At 43.6% G+C, this 20,828-nt stretch overlaps 1 protein-coding gene across 1 annotated transcript; it reads right to left on the reverse strand.

Annotated features, from left to right (window-relative positions):
- Positions 1–15,515: 15,515 nt before the first annotated feature.
- Positions 15,516–19,730, reverse strand: LOC309548717 (uncharacterized protein; the record flags this gene model as incomplete). Its single annotated transcript, XM_082248673.1, has 2 exons — positions 15,516–16,147; positions 19,541–19,730. The coding sequence occupies 2 exons, from the start codon at positions 19,728–19,730 to the stop codon at positions 15,516–15,518; spliced, it is 822 nt and encodes a 273-aa protein (XP_082104799.1).
- Positions 19,731–20,828: the final 1,098 nt, after the last annotated feature.

Genomic DNA, 20,828 nt, shown 5'->3' on the forward strand with positions numbered 1-20,828 from the left:
AGAGGACCTAGACTGAAGGAGTGAAAAGGACCCCATCCGTGCTGCTGCAAAGGATACACTGCATCTAGGGGGCAGACTGCCAGGGGACCCAAGACAAAAAAAAAGAGGAAAAGGGACCCATGGCAGCTCATGAAGGGGGGAGAGAGGAGTCACATGTGGAGTCATTTTGAAGCCACCTATCCCATTGATCTGCATGCTTAGTCGAAGACAGTGATTTCAAAAAAAGTTAAGGCACTGAGAACAACAACAGACAGACAAGTATTATTTTAAAAAAAACCTCTGCTTTGCCTATTTAAGGCCAAGCAAGATGTTTGTTTCCATGCCCTAATCCCCACCATTTTTACATTTTCTTCATTCTCGCACCACTCTGTTCAGTGTCGGAAGTCAAAGAAAGTACCTGGTACTTCTTCACTCATGTGCCTGTAACGCTCCTGCGTTTCTTATATGGTGTGGATTTTCAGCTGCAGAAATAGTTCCACGTCAGTAGTCATGTAAGAGATATGCTGAGATACCATTCCCAACCTCAATGACTCATCATGTGTGGAAGGTCTTATTTCAGCCAGTAAATACACACAATTAGCAAACTGGTTCCTAGAGTGACTTTATGTATGTGGTAACACAATGATGAAGGTTGAGGGATAGGTTGAGTGGAGGTGGTAGGTGATAGACACTTGAAGGTGAGACAGTAGCAGATGGATGCAGGAAGGTTTAGCAATGTTGTATGATAGTATATGATAGAATAGCAGGTGGACATACAAAAGAGATCAACCCAGTGCAGAAATGTAGCAGTAGTCTCAAGAGCTAGCAATCTAGTTATGCAGATGTGATAAACAGTCTTTACTATGCAGAGCTAGATAGTGTAAGCTTAGTATAAGTTTATAGAGAATTCCCCTGCGGGGTACTTAGCACTATTAGCGATACAGCCGAAGGGTGGTTCAGGAGAGGCGGATGATCCAGTAGCGGGATACAGGGATCAGCGCAGCGAGGTTCCGTCAGCGAAGTAAGCTTGCAAGCATGGAAGCTTCAAGCAAGGTTAGCATCCAGGTAAGGGTGTTTGAACGAACACATGTGAGTGAGAACCGGCGCTTTAAATAGCCATCTAGTCCTGCGCTGGGTGATGACAGCTCCAGTCTTAAAGGTGTATGCGCACCTTTCCAAAAGTAAATGGTGGGGCGCATACACTTGTGGAAAATGTAATTTAGGGTACCAAAGGTACCGGAGCATTACAATACCCCCCCCCCCCTTAAGGCCTGCTCCTGAAGGCCTCTGGAGCTGGTTTGTCTGGGTATCTCGCATGAAAATTGCGGATTAATCTAGGGGCATGTATGTCAGAGGTGTTTAGCCAGGTGTCGTCTTGGGGCCCATAGTTCTTCCATCTAACCAAGTACTGAAGTCTTCTTCTGTAGATACGAGAATCCAGAATCTCTTTTATCTCGTATTCTTCTCCACCTTCAACTTGTACAGGAGGGGGAGGTGGAATATTAGGCCTTATTCCTTGGTCCGGAACATGGGGTTTTAGTAGCGACACATGGAAAATGGGATGGATTTTTAGGTCCATTGGCAATGTAAGCTGCACTGCAGCTTTTCCAATAAGTTTCTTGATTGGGAAAGGTCCCAAGAACAGAGGTCCAAGCTTTTTGCTAGGGATCTTCAGTCTCAAGTTTTTTGTTGAGAGCCAAACGAGGTCCCCGATAGTATACTGTGGAGAAGGTCTTCTACGAAGATCATAGTACTTCTTTTGTTGACTGTGAGCGTGTGCAATGGTAGTATTTAGTAAACCCAGAGAATCCTTTATTTGGGTAAGATAGTCTGAGGCTACTGGGTTATTTGAAGGAAGGATGCGTGGAGGGAGAATAGAGGGATGGAACCCATAGTTCAAGTAGAACGGACTCTGCTTGGTTGTACTGTGAGTTGCATTGTTGTAGGCAAATTCTGCCAGGGGGAGAAGATCCAACCAATCATCCTGTTGGTAAGAAGTGTAACAACGTAAATACTGCTCGATGCATTGGTTGACTCTTTCAGTCTGTCCGTTGGTCTGCGGATGGTAAGGAGAAGTGAGCTTCCGCTCAATCCGTAGTATGTGACATAGTTCTTGCCAGAATTTTGAAATAAATTGGGATCCACGGTCAGACAGAAGAGTTTTTGGGATACCATGTAATCTGAAGACATGTTTCATCAGGAGTTCTGCCGTTTGTTTGGACGAAGGTAGTCTGCGAATAGCAATGAAATGTGCCATCTTTGTCAGATGGTCCACTGACACCAAGATGGTATTAAATCCTTTGGAAGGAGGCAATTCTACGATGAAGTCCAATGACAAAACCTCCCATGGAGTTTGGGGTATTGGTAGACTGCATAGTAGACCGGATGGTCTCGTAGTGTCAATTTTGGACCTGGCACAGACATTGCATGAAGAGACGAATTTTTGTATAGATGTTTTCATGTCAGGCCACCAGAATTGTCGAGAAATCAAATTTAAAGTCTTTGTCATACCCATATGTCCTGCCATAGGCACATCATGCGATAATTCCAAGATCTTGGTGCGTAGGGTAGGTGGTATGTAAAGTTTGTCGTTGTAGTAGAGGAAGCCTTCTGCATCAGTATTTAGTTGTGGTGGGGGTGAATCCAAACTTATACCATGCAGAACCTCTTCCTCTAAGGAACGGACAACTCCAATAATGCGTTTGTGAGGTATTATAGGAACGGAAGGGATTTCAAAGTAGTTTTCTTCAGTTAGTCGTGATAGTGCATCCGCCTTTTTGTTCTTATCTGCAGGTGTGTAGGTCACTAGGAAGTTAAACCTTAGAAAGAATAGTGACCATCGTACCTGTCGATGCGAGAGAGTTTTGCTAGTCTGAAGATATTGGAGGTTTTTATGGTCCGTGTATATAATTATTGGTAGTTGGGTGCCTTCGAGTAAATGTCGCCAATTCTCCAGAGCCAATTTTATAGCAAGCAGTTCCTTTTCACCCACGGGGTAATTTATCTCGGGACTGCTCAGGGATTTAGAAAAAAAAAGCGACTGGATGAAGTGGTGAAGTGTGGGTAGGTCGTTGGGAGAGTATTGCTCCTACTGCCATGTTTGACGCAACTACCTCCAGAATGTATTGGAGGGATGGGTCTGGATGGCGTAATATGGGAGCGGAAGTAAACCTTGTCTTTAACAAGTGGAAAGCCTTATTTTCTTCTTCTGACCATTTAAATGGTATTTGTATGCTAGTGAGCTGTGTGAGGGGTCTCACAATAGCAGAAAAGTTTTTTATGAACTTCCTGTAGAAATTTGAAAATCCCAGGAATCGCTGTAGCGCCTTGCGTGTAGTTGGTGTAGGCCAATCCTGAATGCAGGATATTTTACTCATGTCCATCTCGATTCCTGTTTTGGATATGATGTAGCCTAGAAAGAGTACCTCATCTTTATGGAACAAGCATTTCTTCAGCTTCACATAAAGATTTTGTGCAAGCAATCTCGATAATACAAGTCTTACATGTCTTATGTGTTCAGACAGGGTCCGTGAATATATAAGTATATCGTCCAGATATACCACAACACAGACATCTAGTAAGTCTTTAAAAATATCGTTTATAAATCGTTGGAAAACTGCAGGGGCATTGCATAGGCCGAATGGCATCACAAGATATTCGAACAATCCGTATCTAGTTCTGAATGCAGTCTTCCACTCGTGTCCATCACGGATTCGAATGAGATTGTATGCTCCTTTCAGGTCTAATTTTGAAAAATAGGTAGCTCCACGCACCTGCTCAATGAGCTCAGGGATAAGCGGTAGAGGATAGCGATCTTTTATTGTGATAGCATTCAATTTCCTGTAGTCGATGATAGGTCTGAGACTTGAATCTTTATTGCGAACAAAAAAGAGTCCTGCTGCTGTGGAAGAAGTGGAAGGTCTAATAAAACCTTTTTCCAAGTTCTCATCCAAATAGGTTTTGAGATGGGCAAGTTCATCCTGTGAAAGAGGATAAACATGACCGAACGGCAATTTGCTATTTGGGAGTAGATCAATGCTACAATCATAGTCTCGATGAGGAGGTAATGCTTGAGCATTTTTCTCAAGAAAAACCTCAGAAAGATCCTGATAACATAGTGGTGCAATCTCATCTGTCACCACAGACAGAATCTTCCCGGAAAACGGGAGGTTACACGTTTCCTCGCAATAACAAGAAGGGAAGGTCAAGGACCGTTTCTTCCAATCTATGGTTGGTTGGTGTGTGTGCAACCAGGGAAGTCCCAACACAATGGGAAAGTGGGGTGATGGTATTAAATCGAAGGTAGAAGTCTCCCTATGAGACTCGTTAATAGTGACTAGAAGTGCTTGTGTCTGATCGGTGATCGGACCAGAGGATAACGGAACACCGGTAATAAGACTTACTGAGACAGGTTTGAGTTTAGAAATAATAGGAATTTTATTTAAAGCAGCAAAACATATATCCATATAATTTCCACAAGATCCTGTGTCAATCATGGCCTTAGTAGTAATCCTGTTCTGGTCCCACTGTAATGTCAAAAAAACAGAAATGTAGGGGTTAGTGAATGAAGTTGTCAATCCTCCTAGGGAGACATGTGAACACTCACCCTTCTTTTTGTTGACTAGGGGACAGACATTTATCTTGTGATCCGGGGATGCACAGTACAAGCAGAGATTTTCATTTCGTCTTTTGGCTTTTTCCATAGTTGATAGCGGTGGGCGTATGGTTCCTATCTCCATAGGAACGGGGTCAACGGCCAGACTCCGAGAGGAAACGGATAATGGCATTCCCATCTTTTCAGCCTTTCTTTCTCATAGTCTTCTATCTATGGTAATACTGAGTTGTATTAGTGCATCCAGGGTTTTTGGCAGATCCGCTCGGGCGAGCTCGTCCTTAACGGTTTCTGATAGGCCAAGCCTAAATTGGGTTTTCAGAGATGCATCATTCCATTCTGAATCAAGGGTCCATCTCTTGAACTCTGCGACAAAGTCTTCTACAGGCCTCCTTCCTTGTTTCAAGGATCTTAACTGAAGATCAGCAGTACTCTGCCTATTGGGGTCATCATATAGGCTAGTGAGCTCTGCCAGGAACAAGGCATAGGAGTTGAGAAGCGGGTCGTTTTTCTCAAAAAGAGAATCTGCCCAGGCTCGAGGATCGTTTGATAGGTAAGAAATAATATTACAAACCTTAATGTGATCAGTAAGGTAGGTACGAGGTTTTAGCAAAAAAAGTAACTCACATGCGTTTTTAAATTCGCAAAATTTTTTGCGATCGCCTGTAAATACAAAAGGGGGATTTATCTTGGGTTCAGGGGACTGAGCAGAGGTAAGTTGTGTCAGTCTAATTACCTGCTGCGACAGAGCCTGATTGTCTTCTTTTAATTCAGCAAGTGCGTGTATTAACGCAGATACTTGCTGTTTTAATTGTGTCACCTGAGTGGTTATTTCTGCTGAATCCATTTTTTGGTTCGTTCAATCTGTAACGCTCCTGCGTTTCTTATATGGTGTGGATTTTCAGCTGCAGAAATAGTTCCACGTCAGTAGTCATGTAAGAGATATGCTGAGATGCCATTCCCAACCTCAATGACTCATCATGTGTGGAAGGTCTTATTTCAGCCAGTAAATACACACAATTAGCAAACTGGTTCCTAGAGTGACTTTATGTATGTGGTAACACAATGATGAAGGTTGAGGGATAGGTTGAGTGGAGGTGGTAGGTGATAGACACTTGAAGGTGAGACAGTAGCAGATGGATGCAGGAAGGTTTAGCAATGTTGTATGATAGCAGATGATAGAATAGCAGGTGGACATACAAAAGAGATCAACCCAGTGCAGAAAAGTAGCAGTAGTCTCAAGAGCTAGCAATCTAGTTATGCAGATGTGATAAACAGTCTTTACTATGCAGAGCTAGATAGTGTAAGCTTAGTATAAGTTTATAGAGAATTCCCCTGCGGGGTACTTAGCACTATTAGCGATACAGCCGAAGGGTGGTTCAGGAGAGGCGGATGATCCAGTAGCGGGATACAGGGATCAGCGCAGCGAGGTTCCGTCAGCGAAGTAAGCTTGCAAGCATGGAAGCTTCAAGCAAGGTTAGCATCCAGGTAAGGGTGTTTGAACGAACACATGTGAGTGAGAACCGGCGCTTTAAATAGCCATCTAGTCCGGCGCTGGGTGATGACAGCTCCAGTCTTAAAGGTGTATGCGCACCTTTCCAAAAGTAAATGGTGGGGCGCATACACTTGTGGAAAATGTAATTTAGGGTACCAAAGGTACCGGAACATTACAGTGCCACTCTATTCAGTGTCGGAAGCCAAAGAAGATACCCGGTACTTCTGGATAGGGAGGAGCATGTAATACAATTTATGTGACAGTGCTGGCCCAATCAATGCTGTCACACAGCAAATCCATATTCCGGTGTATGCTTTGGCTTAAGAGACTTCTAGTTTACACAAGGTTTTTCCTTTCCTCCCAGGAGATGAATGGAGTTGTGAGGGTACAAAAAGTAGCCAGCAATCCTTGCACTTTCTGTAGTGTTTTCCTTTTGTACAGGGCCTATTGCAAGTTTGGCCAACTCTTTTCTTTTATCAGCATGAAGTTAGGACCAACCATGTGGTAGATAATCTGACTAAAGCCAGCCATAGAGGGTTCAGATCTTGGCCTGTTCAGCAGGACCGGCCAAGATTAGAACCATGTATGTTCAGGCTGAATGTACAGTGGTACGGAAAGTATTCACACCCCCTTAAATTTTTCACTCTGTTATATTGCAGCCATTTGCTAAAATCATTTAAGTTCATTCTTCTTCCTCATGAATGTACACATAGCACCCCATACTGACAGAAAAACACAGAATTGTTGACATTGTTGCAGATTTATTAAAAAAGAAAAACTGAAATATCACATGGTCCTAAGTATTCAGACCCTTTGCTGTGATACTCATATATTTAACTCAGGTGCTTTCCATTTCTTCTGATCATCCTTGAGATGGTTCTACAACTTCATTTGAGTCCAGCTGTGTTTGATTATACTGATTGGACTTGATTAGGAAAGCCATACACCTGTCTATATAAGACCTTCCAGATCACAATGCATGTCAGAGCAAATGAGAATCATGAGGTCAAAGGAACTGCCTGAAGAGCTCAGAGACAGAATTGTGGCAAGGCACAGATCTGGCCAAGGTTACAAAAAGATTTCTGCTGCACTTAAGGTTCCTAAGAGCACAGTGGCCTCCATAATCCTCAAATGGAAGACGTTTGGGACGACCAGAACCCTTCCTAGAGCTGGCCGTCCGGCCAAACTGAGCTATCGGGGGAGAAGAGCCTTGGTGAGAGAGGTAAAGAAGAACCCAAAGATCACTGTGGCTGAGCTCCAGAGATGCAGTCAGGATATGGGAGAAAGTTGTAGAAAGTCAACCATCACTGCAGCCCTCCACCAGTCGGGCGTTATGGCAGAGTGGCCCGACGGAAGCCTCTCCTCAGTGTAAGACACATGAAAGCCCGCATGGAGTTTGCTAAAAAACACCTGAAGGACTCCAAGATGGTGAGAAATAAGATTCTCTGGTCTGATGAGACCAAAATAGAACTTTTTGGCCTTAATTCTAAGCGTGATGTGTGGAGAAAACCAGGCACTGCTCATCACCTGTCCAATACAGTCCCAACAGTGAAGCATGGTGGTGGCAGCATCATGCTGTGGGGGTGTTTTTCAGCTGCAGGGACAGGACGACTGGTTGCAATCGAGGGAATGATGAATGCGGCCAAGTACAGGGATATCCTGGACAAAAACCTTCTCCAGAGTGCTCTGGACCTCAGACTGGGCCGAAGGTTTACCTTCCAACAAGACAATGACCCTAAGCACACAGCTAAAATAACGAAGGAGTGGCTTCCCAACAACTCCGTGACTGTTCTTGAATGGCCCAGCCAGAGCCCTGACTTAAACCCAATTGAGCATCTCTGGAGAGACCTAAAAATGGCTGTCCACCAACGTTTACCATTCAACCTGACAGAACTGGAGAGGATCTGCAAGGAGGAATGGCAGAGGATCCCCAAATCCAGGTGTGAAAGCCTTGTTGCATCTTTCCCAAAAAGACTCCTGGCTGTATTAGATCAAAAGGGGGCTTCTACTAAATACTGAGCAAAGGGACCATGTGATATTTCAGTTTTTCTTTTTTAATAAATCTGCAACAATGTCAACAATTCTGTGTTTTTCTGTCAGTATGGGGTGCTATGTGTACATTCATGAGGAAGAAGAATGAACCTAAATGATTTTAGCAAATGGCTGCAATATAACAAAGAGTGAAAAATTTAAGGGGGTCTGAATACTTTCCGTACCCACTGTACCCAAGATGAATGATCAATCAACTTGGGTACGACAAGCCTGTTGAATTTTACATGCAATTATTGCTAGCGGCTATAATAGCCGCTAGCAGTAATCAATGTGTTCTACCCCTGCCCCCCACCCCACCGAGAGGACACAATGGCTCCCCAGGAAGCATTCCATATCCAGTCAGTTAATAAGGGAATTGAGAAATTTTCTTTGGATTGCAGTAAAGAAATTTGCTGTGTCAATGGCCAGTGTAATGCCAATTTAGAAAGATTACAATTAAATCCAGTGTGCACTTGAAATGCGGAAAAAAGGATGGAGCACAAAGGGGAAACCAAGACAAACCTGCCAAAATATACAATACACAATAAAAGGCAAAATATACAAACACTATGAAGATAGTGCCCCTAGAAAGAATTAACCCGAGGAAACTAGAGCTACAAAACAACCACTGACCACCTGAAGCACCATAGTTAGTGTCTTTTTTAGTGTCTACAAATACAACCTTAACATATACAAAATTGTTAAAAATAATCTTTTTTAGCTCGAAAGAATAGGGTGAGGAAGCCTGATTAGGTCAAACCTCCAAAATGCAACTTCTGACAAGGAAACTACTATTTTAAAATAATTTTCGCAATGTAAGAACTTTCTGCACAATATGTCGCATGTTTGGCTATTTTGTGGGCCACTCATGAGATTGTGCATTGTTTACTTATAGACTTTAGGTCTGCTCTAAAACAAATCTGTTGCCATAGAAAAGCAAGAATTAAAATAAATATTATATTCTGAAGCAACCGGGGGTTGCAAGTGAGCAGGGGATACAGTCATACAACACCCCCAAAAGTGTGTAAAATCCTTTGGAGTCTTTGGTCAGTGTAGCTCCGAAAGACATAGATATGAGTCACCGCCTGCCAGAATGTTAAACACAATAACTCTTTTTTTCATGGCGGCTTTAAAAAATGTTTTTATAGGGACAGAGTGGGTTCAAGTTGATTTCTTTCACACAAATATCTAAAAAGCATTAAATATAGCTTACTAATACATTGATATTTTCAGGAAAATTTAGATTTTGTTGGTTTAACCACTTGCCGACCAGTCACGTTGACTGTACTGCGGCAAAGTGGTTAGTTATCGTCCAGCTACGTAGACCTACGTCGCTGGAGTCCTCCCCTTGTGGGCGGCGCGCGCGTGCCGCCGGAGGCTCGCTCCCGCTGTATTCAGTCACAGTGGGAGTCGGGCCAGGGGAGGAGCGGCGGTCATCACCACTGCTCTTCCCCGATCGTCGGGGAATCGAGTGTGGAGAGTAAACAAAGCGGGCGGATCTCCTAAGTGACAGACAGTGTCTGTCACTTAGGAGATCCGCCCGCTTTGTTAGTAAGCACCAGGCATACATTAACCCCTTGATCACCAATAAAAATTAACCCCTTCCCTGCCAGTGTCATTTTTACAGTAACAGTGCACATGTCAAAAATGTCAGTCAAGGGTCCGATCTGTCCACCGCAATGTCGCAAAAAAAATCGCAGATCGCCGCCATTACTCGTTAAAAAAAAAACACCAAAAATGACATAAATCTTTCCCTTAGTTAGTAAACGCAAAAACTTTTGCGCAAACCAATCAAAATACGCTTATTGCGATTTTTTTTACCAAAAATATGTAGCAGAAAACAAATTGGCCTAAAATGATAAAAAATTTAGATTTTTACATTTTTTGGGGGGGAATTTCATATATAAAAATGTGAAAAATATTGTTATTTTTTCAAAATTGTTGTTCTTTTTTTTGTTTATAGCGCAAAAAGTAAAAATCACACAGGTGATCAAATACCACCAAAAGAAAGCTCTGTTTGTGGGAAAAAAAGGACGTAAATTTCGTTTGGGTACGGCGTTGCATGACCGCGCAATTGTCAGTTAAATTCGCACAGTGCCGAATCGCAAAAAGTGGCCTGGACGTAAGACAGCAAAATCCCTCCGGTGGTAAAGAGCTTAAACTATGTAAAAGCTGTTCAGGACATTTTCACCACTCAATTTTGCCATGTTATGGCCAAAGCAAAAATAAGGTAGTCCATACATTGATCTTTTAAAAAGAATTATCTGATTCCCCCATCGACACATTCTAGGTGGATGGAGGAATCCACTATGGTATTGTATTCTGACAGTGGGGAACCTTCCCTGCTGTCAGAATACAATGATCAGTGTTGCCAGCTATAATCAGCGGCACTGATCGATCGGGAAAAACCCAACAGGCTGGGTGTACAAAAATCGATCATTAGATTGATTTGTGTACAACCAGCCTGCCCAAACATTGATTGAAATTCAGCTGGTCCCTGCTGAACTGGCAGATTTCGATCCATATATGGCCGGCTTAAGGTAACAAAATTTGTACATAGATTTCACCAATTCCTAAGGGGCCTTCTGTCCTATTACTGAAATCACCTATTGTTTTTATTGGAGAGCAGCTGGAGAGGTAACTTTTCCTCAATTTTTTCAGTGGCATGGCATCATTATTTTATGTTTTTTTTTCTTTTTCCTAGTCTGTCTATATTTAAAATTATAACTCCACTTCAACAGCACAATTTCACATGTCAACCTTTTATAAGTTAGAGAAAAGCAGGCAAAATTTAGGAACAAAATGGGATGAAGTAAGGCAAAATGAAAAGCAATTATTTTGTTGACCTGCCTAAACAGACCCCTGTGTTTAGCACCTCCATCTTTAATCACTGTAATACGCAAATTAGCTTTTGTCCTTCTCTTTTTTTGTCTAGACTTCATCATTTCCTTTCATCTCCTATTAATGACAGGGTAATTGTTCTGTTTTCTCCTCCTCTTCTGCTCGACCCTGACCTACAGACTATTTTTAATTCATCTGCTCTTCTTTCATGTTCTTAGAAATGGAATACTCTCTCATAGTACGTGCAAAAGTTGCAATTATACCAGCCATAATAAGGTTGAGGTAAGGATCTTTTATACGTGCCTTGATTACACAACTGTTCAAAAGTACCTAAATGTAATAGGCAATTAGCAATGGCATACATGTTTGACAACAACGTAAATTACCTGGGAATAATGGTGCCTCATTAAAGCAAACGTCTCTTTTAAATTCTTTCAAGAGAATCGTTTACAAGTCAGAAGCATATATAAATATATATACATATTATATATAGGATAAGATATAAGCTGCTTTTTTCTGTATTTTCAGCAGCAGGCCCATGTTCAGATGTGTAAGGCATTATTCTAACCCAAATACCTAACATGCACGATATAATATGGTCTAATACACATGCTGTATGCAGTGGATGTAAAATCATATACCTGTAGCTACATGTCAAGCATTTGCAATTACACCTGTGTGCATACACATACAGTATCTGAGTCCAGGATTGGACAGTTTTTTAAAGCTAAAAAATATCATCAAAATACATATAACAGACTTGTACAGTAATAAGCTGACAGGTAGATGTTAGCTGCAATATATAATACATTTGTTTTTAATTTTGTAGCACAAGTAAACACATTTTTTTATAAGTAGAAGAAACATTGGGGTTACAAAAAGCAAATAGACTGTGCACTTTGCAAGTGCGTTTGCATGCATTTTTTCCAGTGCTTAGTGAATGTGGTGAAGCTTCACTTTGTAAAGAATACCCAATCAGGTGCAAGGAATTGAACAAAACAGCATTTTTGCTTAATCATGATTGGATGATAGAAATCAGCAGAGATTCACCGCATTCGCCAATCTCTACAATAGAGTCTATTGCCACCTATCCCCTAATGATGGGATCGTGAAAGAGCAGCCACTGACCAAGGAGGTCATCCTTTTGTTCACTCTGGAAGCAGACCAAGTTGCTTACAAGGAACGTGTTTTTAGGAAGAAAGAGAGAGCGTGCATCCCACCTGACTGGCTCCCAGTCTTACTTCCTCCCAGTTTAAATGCAGCTGTGTAGGGGAATGCAGAAGGCTGATGCAAAGACAAATTCGGGTACTTTTACTAGCTGGATTAAGAAATATATGTACAGTATCTCACAAAAGTGAGTACACCCATCACATTTTTGTAAATATTTTATTATATCTTTTCATGTGACGACACTAAAGAAATGACACTTTGCTACAATGTAAAGTAGGGAGTGTCCAGCTTGTATAACAGTGTAGATTTGCTGTCCCCTCAAAATAACTCAACACACAGCCATTAATGTCTAAACTGCTGGCAACAAATGTGAGTACACCCATAAGTAAAAATGTCCAAATATGACCCAATTAGCCATTTTCCCTCCCCGCTGTCATGTGACTCATTAGTGTTGCAAGGTCTTAGGTGTGAATGGGGAGCAGGTGTGTTAAATTTGGTGCTATTGCTCTCACTCTCTCATACTGGTCACTGGAAGTTCAACATGACACCTCATGGCAAAGAACTCTCTGAGGATCTGAAAAAAAGAATTGTTGCTCTACATAAAAATGGCCTAAGCTATAGGAAGATTGCCAAGACCCTGAAACTGAGCTGCAGCACGGTGGCCAAGACCATACAGCGGTTTAACAGGAAAGGTTCCACTCAGAACAGGCCTCACCATGGTCCACCAAAGAGGTTGAGTGCTCAGCGTCATATCCAGAGGTTGTCTTTGGGAAATAGACCTATGAGTGCTGCCAGCATTGATGCAGAGGTTAAAGGGGTGGGGGGTCAGCCTGTCAATGCTCAACGCTGCACACTGCATCAAATTTATCTGCATGGCTGTCGTCCCAGAAGGAAGCCTCTTCTAAAAATGATGCACAAGAAAGCCCGCAAACAGTTTGCTGAAGACAAGCAGACTAAGGACATGGACTACTGGAACCATGACCTGTGGTCTGATGAGACCAAGAACTTTTTTGGTTCAGATGGTGTCAAGCATGTGTGGCGGCAACCAGGTGAGGAGTACAAAGACAAGTGCGTCTTGCCTACAGTCAAGCATTTTGGTGGGAGTGTCATGGTCTGGGGCTGTATGAGTGCTGCCGGCACTGCGGAGCTACAGTTCATTGAGGGAACCATGAATGCCAACATGTACTGTGACATACTGAAGCACAGCATGATCCCCTCCCTTCAGAGACTGGGCCGCAGGGCAGTATTACAACATGATAACGACCCCCAATTACACCTCCAAGACGACCACTGCCTTGCTAAAGAAGCTGAGGGTAAAGATGATGGAAAGGCCAAGCATGTCTCCAGGCCTAAGCCCTATTGAACATCTGTGCGCCATCCTCAAATGGAAGGTGGAGATCGCAAAGTCTCTAACATCCACCTGCTCTGTGATGTCGTCATGGAGGAGTGGAAGAGGACTCCAGTGGCAACCTGTGAAGCTCTGGTAAACTCCATGCCGAACAGGGTTAAGGCAGTGCTGGAAAATAATGGTGGCCACACATTAGGGGTGTACTCACTTTTGTTGCCAGTGGTTGGGACATTAATGACTGTGTGTTGAGTTATTTTGAGGGGACAGCAAATTTACACTGTTATACAAGCTGTGCACTCACTACTTTACATTGTAGCAAAGTGTCATTTCTTCAGTGTTGTCACATGAAAAGATATAATGAAATATATACAAAAATGTGAAGGGTGTACTCACTTTTGTGAGATACTGTAAATAAATGTAATAATTTTATATTGAGCAACATAATTTGTTTCTATACTGTATCTGCCTTGGTTAAGGACTCATTCACACCAGGTGTGGCGCTATTCGCATGGCAGCTGGTGTGCACTGGGAGGAAACAGTTGTGACAGGCACATGGCACTGTTTACTTTTTTTTGTTGGAACTTGTCAAGTGTCAAAAATGACATTTCATTAAAGTGTTTAGACAAAAAGTAAAAAGACCATCCAGTGCTCAGACCAAAGATCTTGACCCAGGGATTGTGGCACTTAATAATTTCAGCGATGCAGCCCTCCTCAAACTGGGCGATCTTTAGAAAACTTTGAAAACATGTACAAGAGGGTGCAAATGCCTAGTGCATTACCTCCAAAAAAGTTTATTGTCAAATCATAAATTGGTAATATACTCACAAAAGTAGAATAAAATCAAGCTAGACAATAGCAGCAATCCAGCAAGTGAGATGGGCATCCCCACTGACATCACACAATAAAGAAGCTTACGCACTTCTGGGGACAGATCCCCTTCCTCAGAGCTATCCCAACCAGTGTATCACTATTTATATGTTTTCACATGGGTAACACATCCTCCCAGCAAAAAAAAAGTGGCCGAGAGCACCCATAATCCCTTCCATGCTGACACATCAATCCCCTGCTCACTACCCTCAGGAATTATACTAGGAGATCATAGTGGATGAATCTCTTGGGCTGGCAGTAGCTTTTCGCTTGCTGGCGGAGGTATGTTGCCACCAATTTGTGCCTAAATTGCTCTGTTCTATTGGGATTATAGGCCACACTTTCATCCACTCAAACATCACTTCAATTAGTAAATAACCAGACTTAACAGCAGTATTGGCAAGAAAATGGCCGCGGCAAGCTTTATTGGTTTTAAATATGAAATCAAATACTCAGATGATCAATAATCATAATAAATAATAATAATAATAATAATACTTCAAACCAAAATCACATAGTGAAAATAAATTGTACTAGCTCAGTTATTTAGAACTCGAGCAAGCGTTAACTTCATAATCAATTAACAAAAATACCGTCCCCCCTAGAATACTAGGGTGACCCTACCACACAAAGTGTGCACGCGACAAGGGAGGGGGGGTGGGGAACTTTCCTTCTTGCTCTTCGGATGCAAAAGGAGGAAGCAGGGCACAGGCACTTCCTTATAACACCTTGCACCTGTCTTCTAGAAGCCTCTAATTACCCCATTGGCTGATACCTGCCTCAGCTCCAAAAGGTAGAATTAACCCCATAATAGCCCACCTGCAACCATCCCACTAAACCTATGGCTATTCCTGAAGCTATATTGAAGGTGGCCATAATCCCAAGCAAGTGGGCGCTAAATGCACCCCCTTTTTATGGGATTATAGGCCACACTTTCATCCACTCAAACATCACTTCAATTAGTAAATAACCAGACTTAACAGCAGTATTGGCAAGAAAATGGCCGCGGCACGCTTTATTGGTTTTAAATATGAAATCAAATACTCAGATGATCAATAATCATAATAAATAATAATAATAATAATAATAATAATACTTCAAACCAAAATCACAGTGAAAATAAATTGTACTAGCTCAGTTATTTAGAACTCGAGCAAGCGTTAACTTCATAATCAATTAACAAAAATACCGTCCCCACCAGCCGGGCTTGAGCAACAAGAACGGCCCAACCCCACCACCGCGGCCTGTTCAATGCCATACTGCAGACCCAAGTTAAAGATATCCAGTCCTACATCGGAAAGGTGAATTCCGTCCTGCCTGTACAGGCCCGGTATCCCGCCTTCCAGATCCACATGTCTATATGACAATCCTCCAATTGACGGCATAAATTTCTCCATCGCCCTGTTCACCCTTTTTCTCATCTTTTCCATAATTCTCTTCTGATCCAAGGACAGCCAAGTAAGGCGAGGCACAATTTCCGAGAACACAATTACTGTCCCAGGAGAGGAGAGAGAGAAAAAATGCAAATCCCTTTTAATCATAAATAATAATTCTAACGTTTTTCTGTTCCCCAAATCATTCCCACCCGCATGTATCAACAAAATGGAAGGAGGGGGCCAATTCTGATAAAGTCTAGTCAAATGAAAATAAAGTTGATGCCACTGGAGGCCCCTAATGCCTTTCCAGAATAACTTAAAGGATTCCAAAGGGAGAGACAAATTAGTAGAGTAATTACGCTGAGCTGCACGTTTTCTTGCCCAGAAAATAAACGAATGGCCCAGGATCCATACTGTTCGTTGGCCACCTGAGGGAATTAAACAAACATGTTAGGTCTAACATACACTTTAAAGCAATTCGATTTCCACCTCCCCATACTTTTTATCACCTCCTCCGAAAAAACCCTTCTTGCTGCTTCCGAAGCTGCCCCTATACGAAATGAATGGGAGGAAAACTTGAATCCATGCAAACCCAACCGCTCTAAGCACTTACGCAACACAAACTCAAATTGATATTTCGTAAGTGGGAAAAGATCATAGTGAACTAAAAATTGAAAACCACCCTGAGGCCTTATGCCCAGAAATCTCCGAACCAGCGCCCAAGGACATACCCTCCCCGGCGTCTGAGCCTTCAGCTTGATTCCTACCCCTTTCCCTAAAGCATCCGTTTTTGAACGGCAAATCCAAATGTGAACCCCATCCTCACCCAACAGAACATTTTTAAACGAAATACCCCCTTCAACTCTTCTGGATAAAGGCACCAATTCCGAAATGCGGAAAGCCCCAAAGAAAGCCAATGCAAAGGCCGTCTTAAAAAGAATCCCTTCATAAACGGAGCTACATACTTCACTCGTTACAGCACATAAATCTCCCAACAAATCAAGGGAAATAGGTCTCCTATCATCCTTTACAAAAGAAATCTTCCTGTAACCCTTCAATGCCTGTTGTACAGCAAAATAGCTCGTACACGGCCGAAACCCCTTTAGACGACAAAAGAATGAGATACCCGCAAGCGTCTTCCTCAAATGATTATAAGACACCTGTTGTTGAATCCTTGAAGCCAGAAATTCTAACACCACCCCTTCTGACGGACAACCATCGGCAAGACCTCTTGATTCAGCAAAACACAACCAGTCTCTCCATGCGGCAGTATAGCTCGCCCAAGTCTTGGGTGCCAAGGAACCTTCAATCGCCTTCTCAACTAGGTCTCGACAATTTTCCACAAATGGCCCGGACAATCGATACCTTCCACGTCGGCTTCCGGCAACAGTTCTCGAAAGCGGTCCATCTGAAACCGAGACAATGCATCGGCAAGGTTATTTAGCACTCCCGGGGTATGTTTCGCTTTAAGCCAGATGTTATACTTCAAACACAACAACACGATTCTCCTAAGCACTTTGATGACATAAACAGATTTGGAAGATAGACAATTTACTGCAAAAAGGACTCCCTTATTGTCCGTCTCGACCAAAATACGCCTGTCCGCAAAGAAAACGCCCCATAGCTCCAAAGCCACCAGAATGGGAAAGATCTCAAGCAGCACCACATTTTTCGTTAGCTTGTTGTACTTCCAAAACTCCGGCCATTCCGCGCAGCACCAATGCGTCCTCCAAATTGCTCCAAAACCTTTAGAGCCAGCAGCGTCTGTGAATAAACGAAAATCTGGAGCGAAAACAAAATCTGCCTGAAAAAAGGATCTACCATTACAAGTATCCAAAAACTCGTCCCACACCAGTAAATCCTCCTTCAAAGAGCTATTCAAGCTAATGTGGGAGAACGGAGATTTTAAACCTGACGTTGACAGGTAAAGACGGCGCGAAAAAACGCGCCCCATGGGCATCACCCTACACGTAAAGGCCAGCAAGCCCAACAATGACTGCATGCTTTTCAGCAAAACCTTCCTTCTAGCCAAAAACAGCCGAATCAGCCCCTTCAATCTCGCCAGCTTATCCTCAGGCAACCGAAACTCCAAACGTACGGTATCAATCCGGATACCCAGAAAAACCAATTCCGTGGCCGGCAAACACGTTTTCTCCTCGGCTAGCGGAACACCAAACTCATCCGCAACTGCCTTGAAAGATTCCAACAAATGCAAACAACCATCCGAATCTGGAGGCCCAACAAATAAAAAATCATCCAGGTAGTGTATCACGCCCGCCACTACCCGACTTAACACACACTACCCAATGCAGAAAAGTGGCAAATGCCTCAAAATATGAGCAGGACAGCGCACAGCCCATCGGGAGGCATCTATCAAAAAAATAAAAACCATCCAGCTGAAAACCTAGCGAGTTAAAAGCCTCTGGAGCAACTGGCAGCAGGCGAAAGGCTGATTTTATGTCCGCCTTGGCTAACAAAGCCCCTGGCCCAAAAGTCTTAATCTTTCCTATGGCCTCTTCAAACGTCGCGTAGGAAACCGAGCAAGATTCTTCATCAATTTCGTCATTTAACGAATCGCCTTTGGGATAGGACAGGTGATGAATGACCCTAAACTCATTGGGTTCTTTTTTAGGCACCACTCCCAAAGGCGATAAGCGAAAATTAACAAACGGCGGTTTTTCAAACGGACCCGAGACCCTTCCATGCTCGATTTCTTTAAAAATTTTGTCCCGCACAACCTGCGGAAAAACATCTACCGACCTCAAATTCTTTACCCCTACGCAGCCAGATCCAGCAAAAGTAGGTAGCGGAAAACCCCGCTCAAACCCTTCAGTGAGCAAAAGTGCTTTCTCCCTGCTTGGGTATATGTCCAACCACGGACGCATTTTTTCCAGCCTCACTGGCGTGCAGGCTTTTAGGAAAAATATCCTTCTGTGTGAGCACCGACCCACCCACTGCCGACTTCTTAAAGCACTTAGTCACCGGGTGCGGCCCTGCACAGAAAGAACACTCATGCTTGTACTTGCAGGAAGCATTCCATCTACACTGGCTTTCATTGAAAGCAAAGCAAAAACCCTTGCGGTAAGCCATATTCGAAGTGCCCGCCTGCGTTTGCTTGGGGGGTACCTGCCTCTGGGGCGCCATCAAATTCAGCCAAAGGCCGACGTCCTTCATACCCCATTGCAACGACGGGTGTACCGACAATTTTTGGCGGAAGGACTCGTCGTAAAAATACCATCCTAACCCACCGAAGCTCTTATAGGCTTCCAATATGTGGTCTAAGTGTTGAAACAACCCCCCGCACTTTTCCGGATGTCTTTCCGCCATCACTCCTGCAAAAATACAAAATGCCTGTAGCCAGTTGTGGAAAGACCTAGGTGCGCTCCTACGCCTATCCTCATCCTGTTTGTCCTCCCTCTTGTCCGTTTTCGCAAATTCCTTATGTGACGGCAACAGGGACAACAAATCTACAAAATCACCCCTCCAAATTTTTTCCTTAAACGACACATTTAGATGGTAGCCCAGAGGCGACATTTCACAAGGCATAACGCTCTTCATGCACGCCTCCGGCACGCTACCACCCATCTGCGTCACAGGGGCCATAGAGAAAAAATTACTGGTAGACACTTGTTCAGCATTAAATTGACACTGGTCTTTAAACGGAACATGAGAAGACCTTGCAGGAGAAAAAACAGGCTCATTTTGAGATTGCTGTGCTGAGAAATCTTTTGCAGCCACCGCAATGCCAGGAGCCAAACAGTTAACTAGGGAAGACAAGGAAGCAATTAACGCAGATAAATTTTGCATTTGTGATGACTCACCAGCTGCTGGAGGTGAAACAGCCTCTTGTCCAGCCGCCTCCTCCAACAGCACCTTATCAGCCACTGCTCCTTGAGCCTGGTGAATGAATGGAGATGCTTCCAGTAAGGAGTTAACAGGCGCTGCAGTAACTTCTCTGGCCACCAGATGGCGCCCTCTTCCCGAGCTGGGACCCGCCTGCATAGTGTCCATTACGCTTCTTCTTCCTCTTCTAGGAGACTGCGAGACCGCTCTCCTCTTCTTCTCAGGGCGGCGGACGCACGCCCCTGTCTTTCCAGTGTCTTGTCCACTGACCGGCTGGTCCGCTTCCCGCTCGCCTCCCTCCACATGGCGCTGTCTTCTCCCCGGCGCCCGACTCCTCAGCGCTCGGGGGTGCAGTTCTCCTGGCTCCTGTCCTCCTTGCACAGACTCTTGAGTGGGAGGGGGGGGGGGGCACGCCACACCGCTGTCTCTCATGCTCCCGGCTGCATGAGAAGCCTGCTGTACTTCAGTGTCTGTGGAGAAAGACAGACACCGCCGCAGCCATTCCTCTCCACCGGCTCCTTCTGCCTTCTGAATCAACTGCTTCAGTAAGTCTTCCATGACCCCAGGTAAGGAAGTAGAACTTCAGGGAATGCTGAATCTGGAACTTTCCTTCCTGCTGAACTTTCCTTCTTGCTCTTCGGATGCAAAAGGAGGAAGTAGGGCACAGGCACTTCCTTATAACACCTTGCACCTGTCTTCTAGAAGCCTCTAATTACCCCATTGGCTGATACCTGCCTCAGCTCCAAAAGGTAGAATTAACCCCATAATAGCCCACCTGCAACCATCCCACTAAACCTATGGCTATTCCTGAAGCTATATTGAAGGTGGCCATAATCCCAAGCAAGTGGGCGCTAAATGCACCCCCTTTTTATTCTCCATTTTCTATTGTGGCTTGTTCTTTTCCCTGCAGGGGATTGATGTGACAGCATGGAAGGAGTTATTCACAAAAGCAGAATAAAATTAAGCTAGACAATTGCTGCAATCCAGCAAGTGAGATGGGCATCCCCACCAACACCACATAATGGAGAAACGTACTAGTTTTGGGGGACAGTCCCCCTTCCTCAGAGCTATCCCAACCAAACAGTGTACCACCATTTATATGTTTGCATATGGAGGACACATCCTTCCAGCCCAAAAAAAAACAAGCAGCAACAGAAAAATAAAAACAGAGAAATTAAGCACAAAATGGTGGCAACATACCTCTGCCAGCAAGCGAAAAGCGAACGCCAGCCCCAGAGATTCATCCACCATGTAGTGAGCAGGTCA

This window comes from Pelophylax lessonae (assembly GCF_965119305.1).
Source record: "Pelophylax lessonae genome assembly, chromosome: 1".
NCBI lineage: Eukaryota > Metazoa > Chordata > Amphibia > Anura > Ranidae > Pelophylax > Pelophylax lessonae.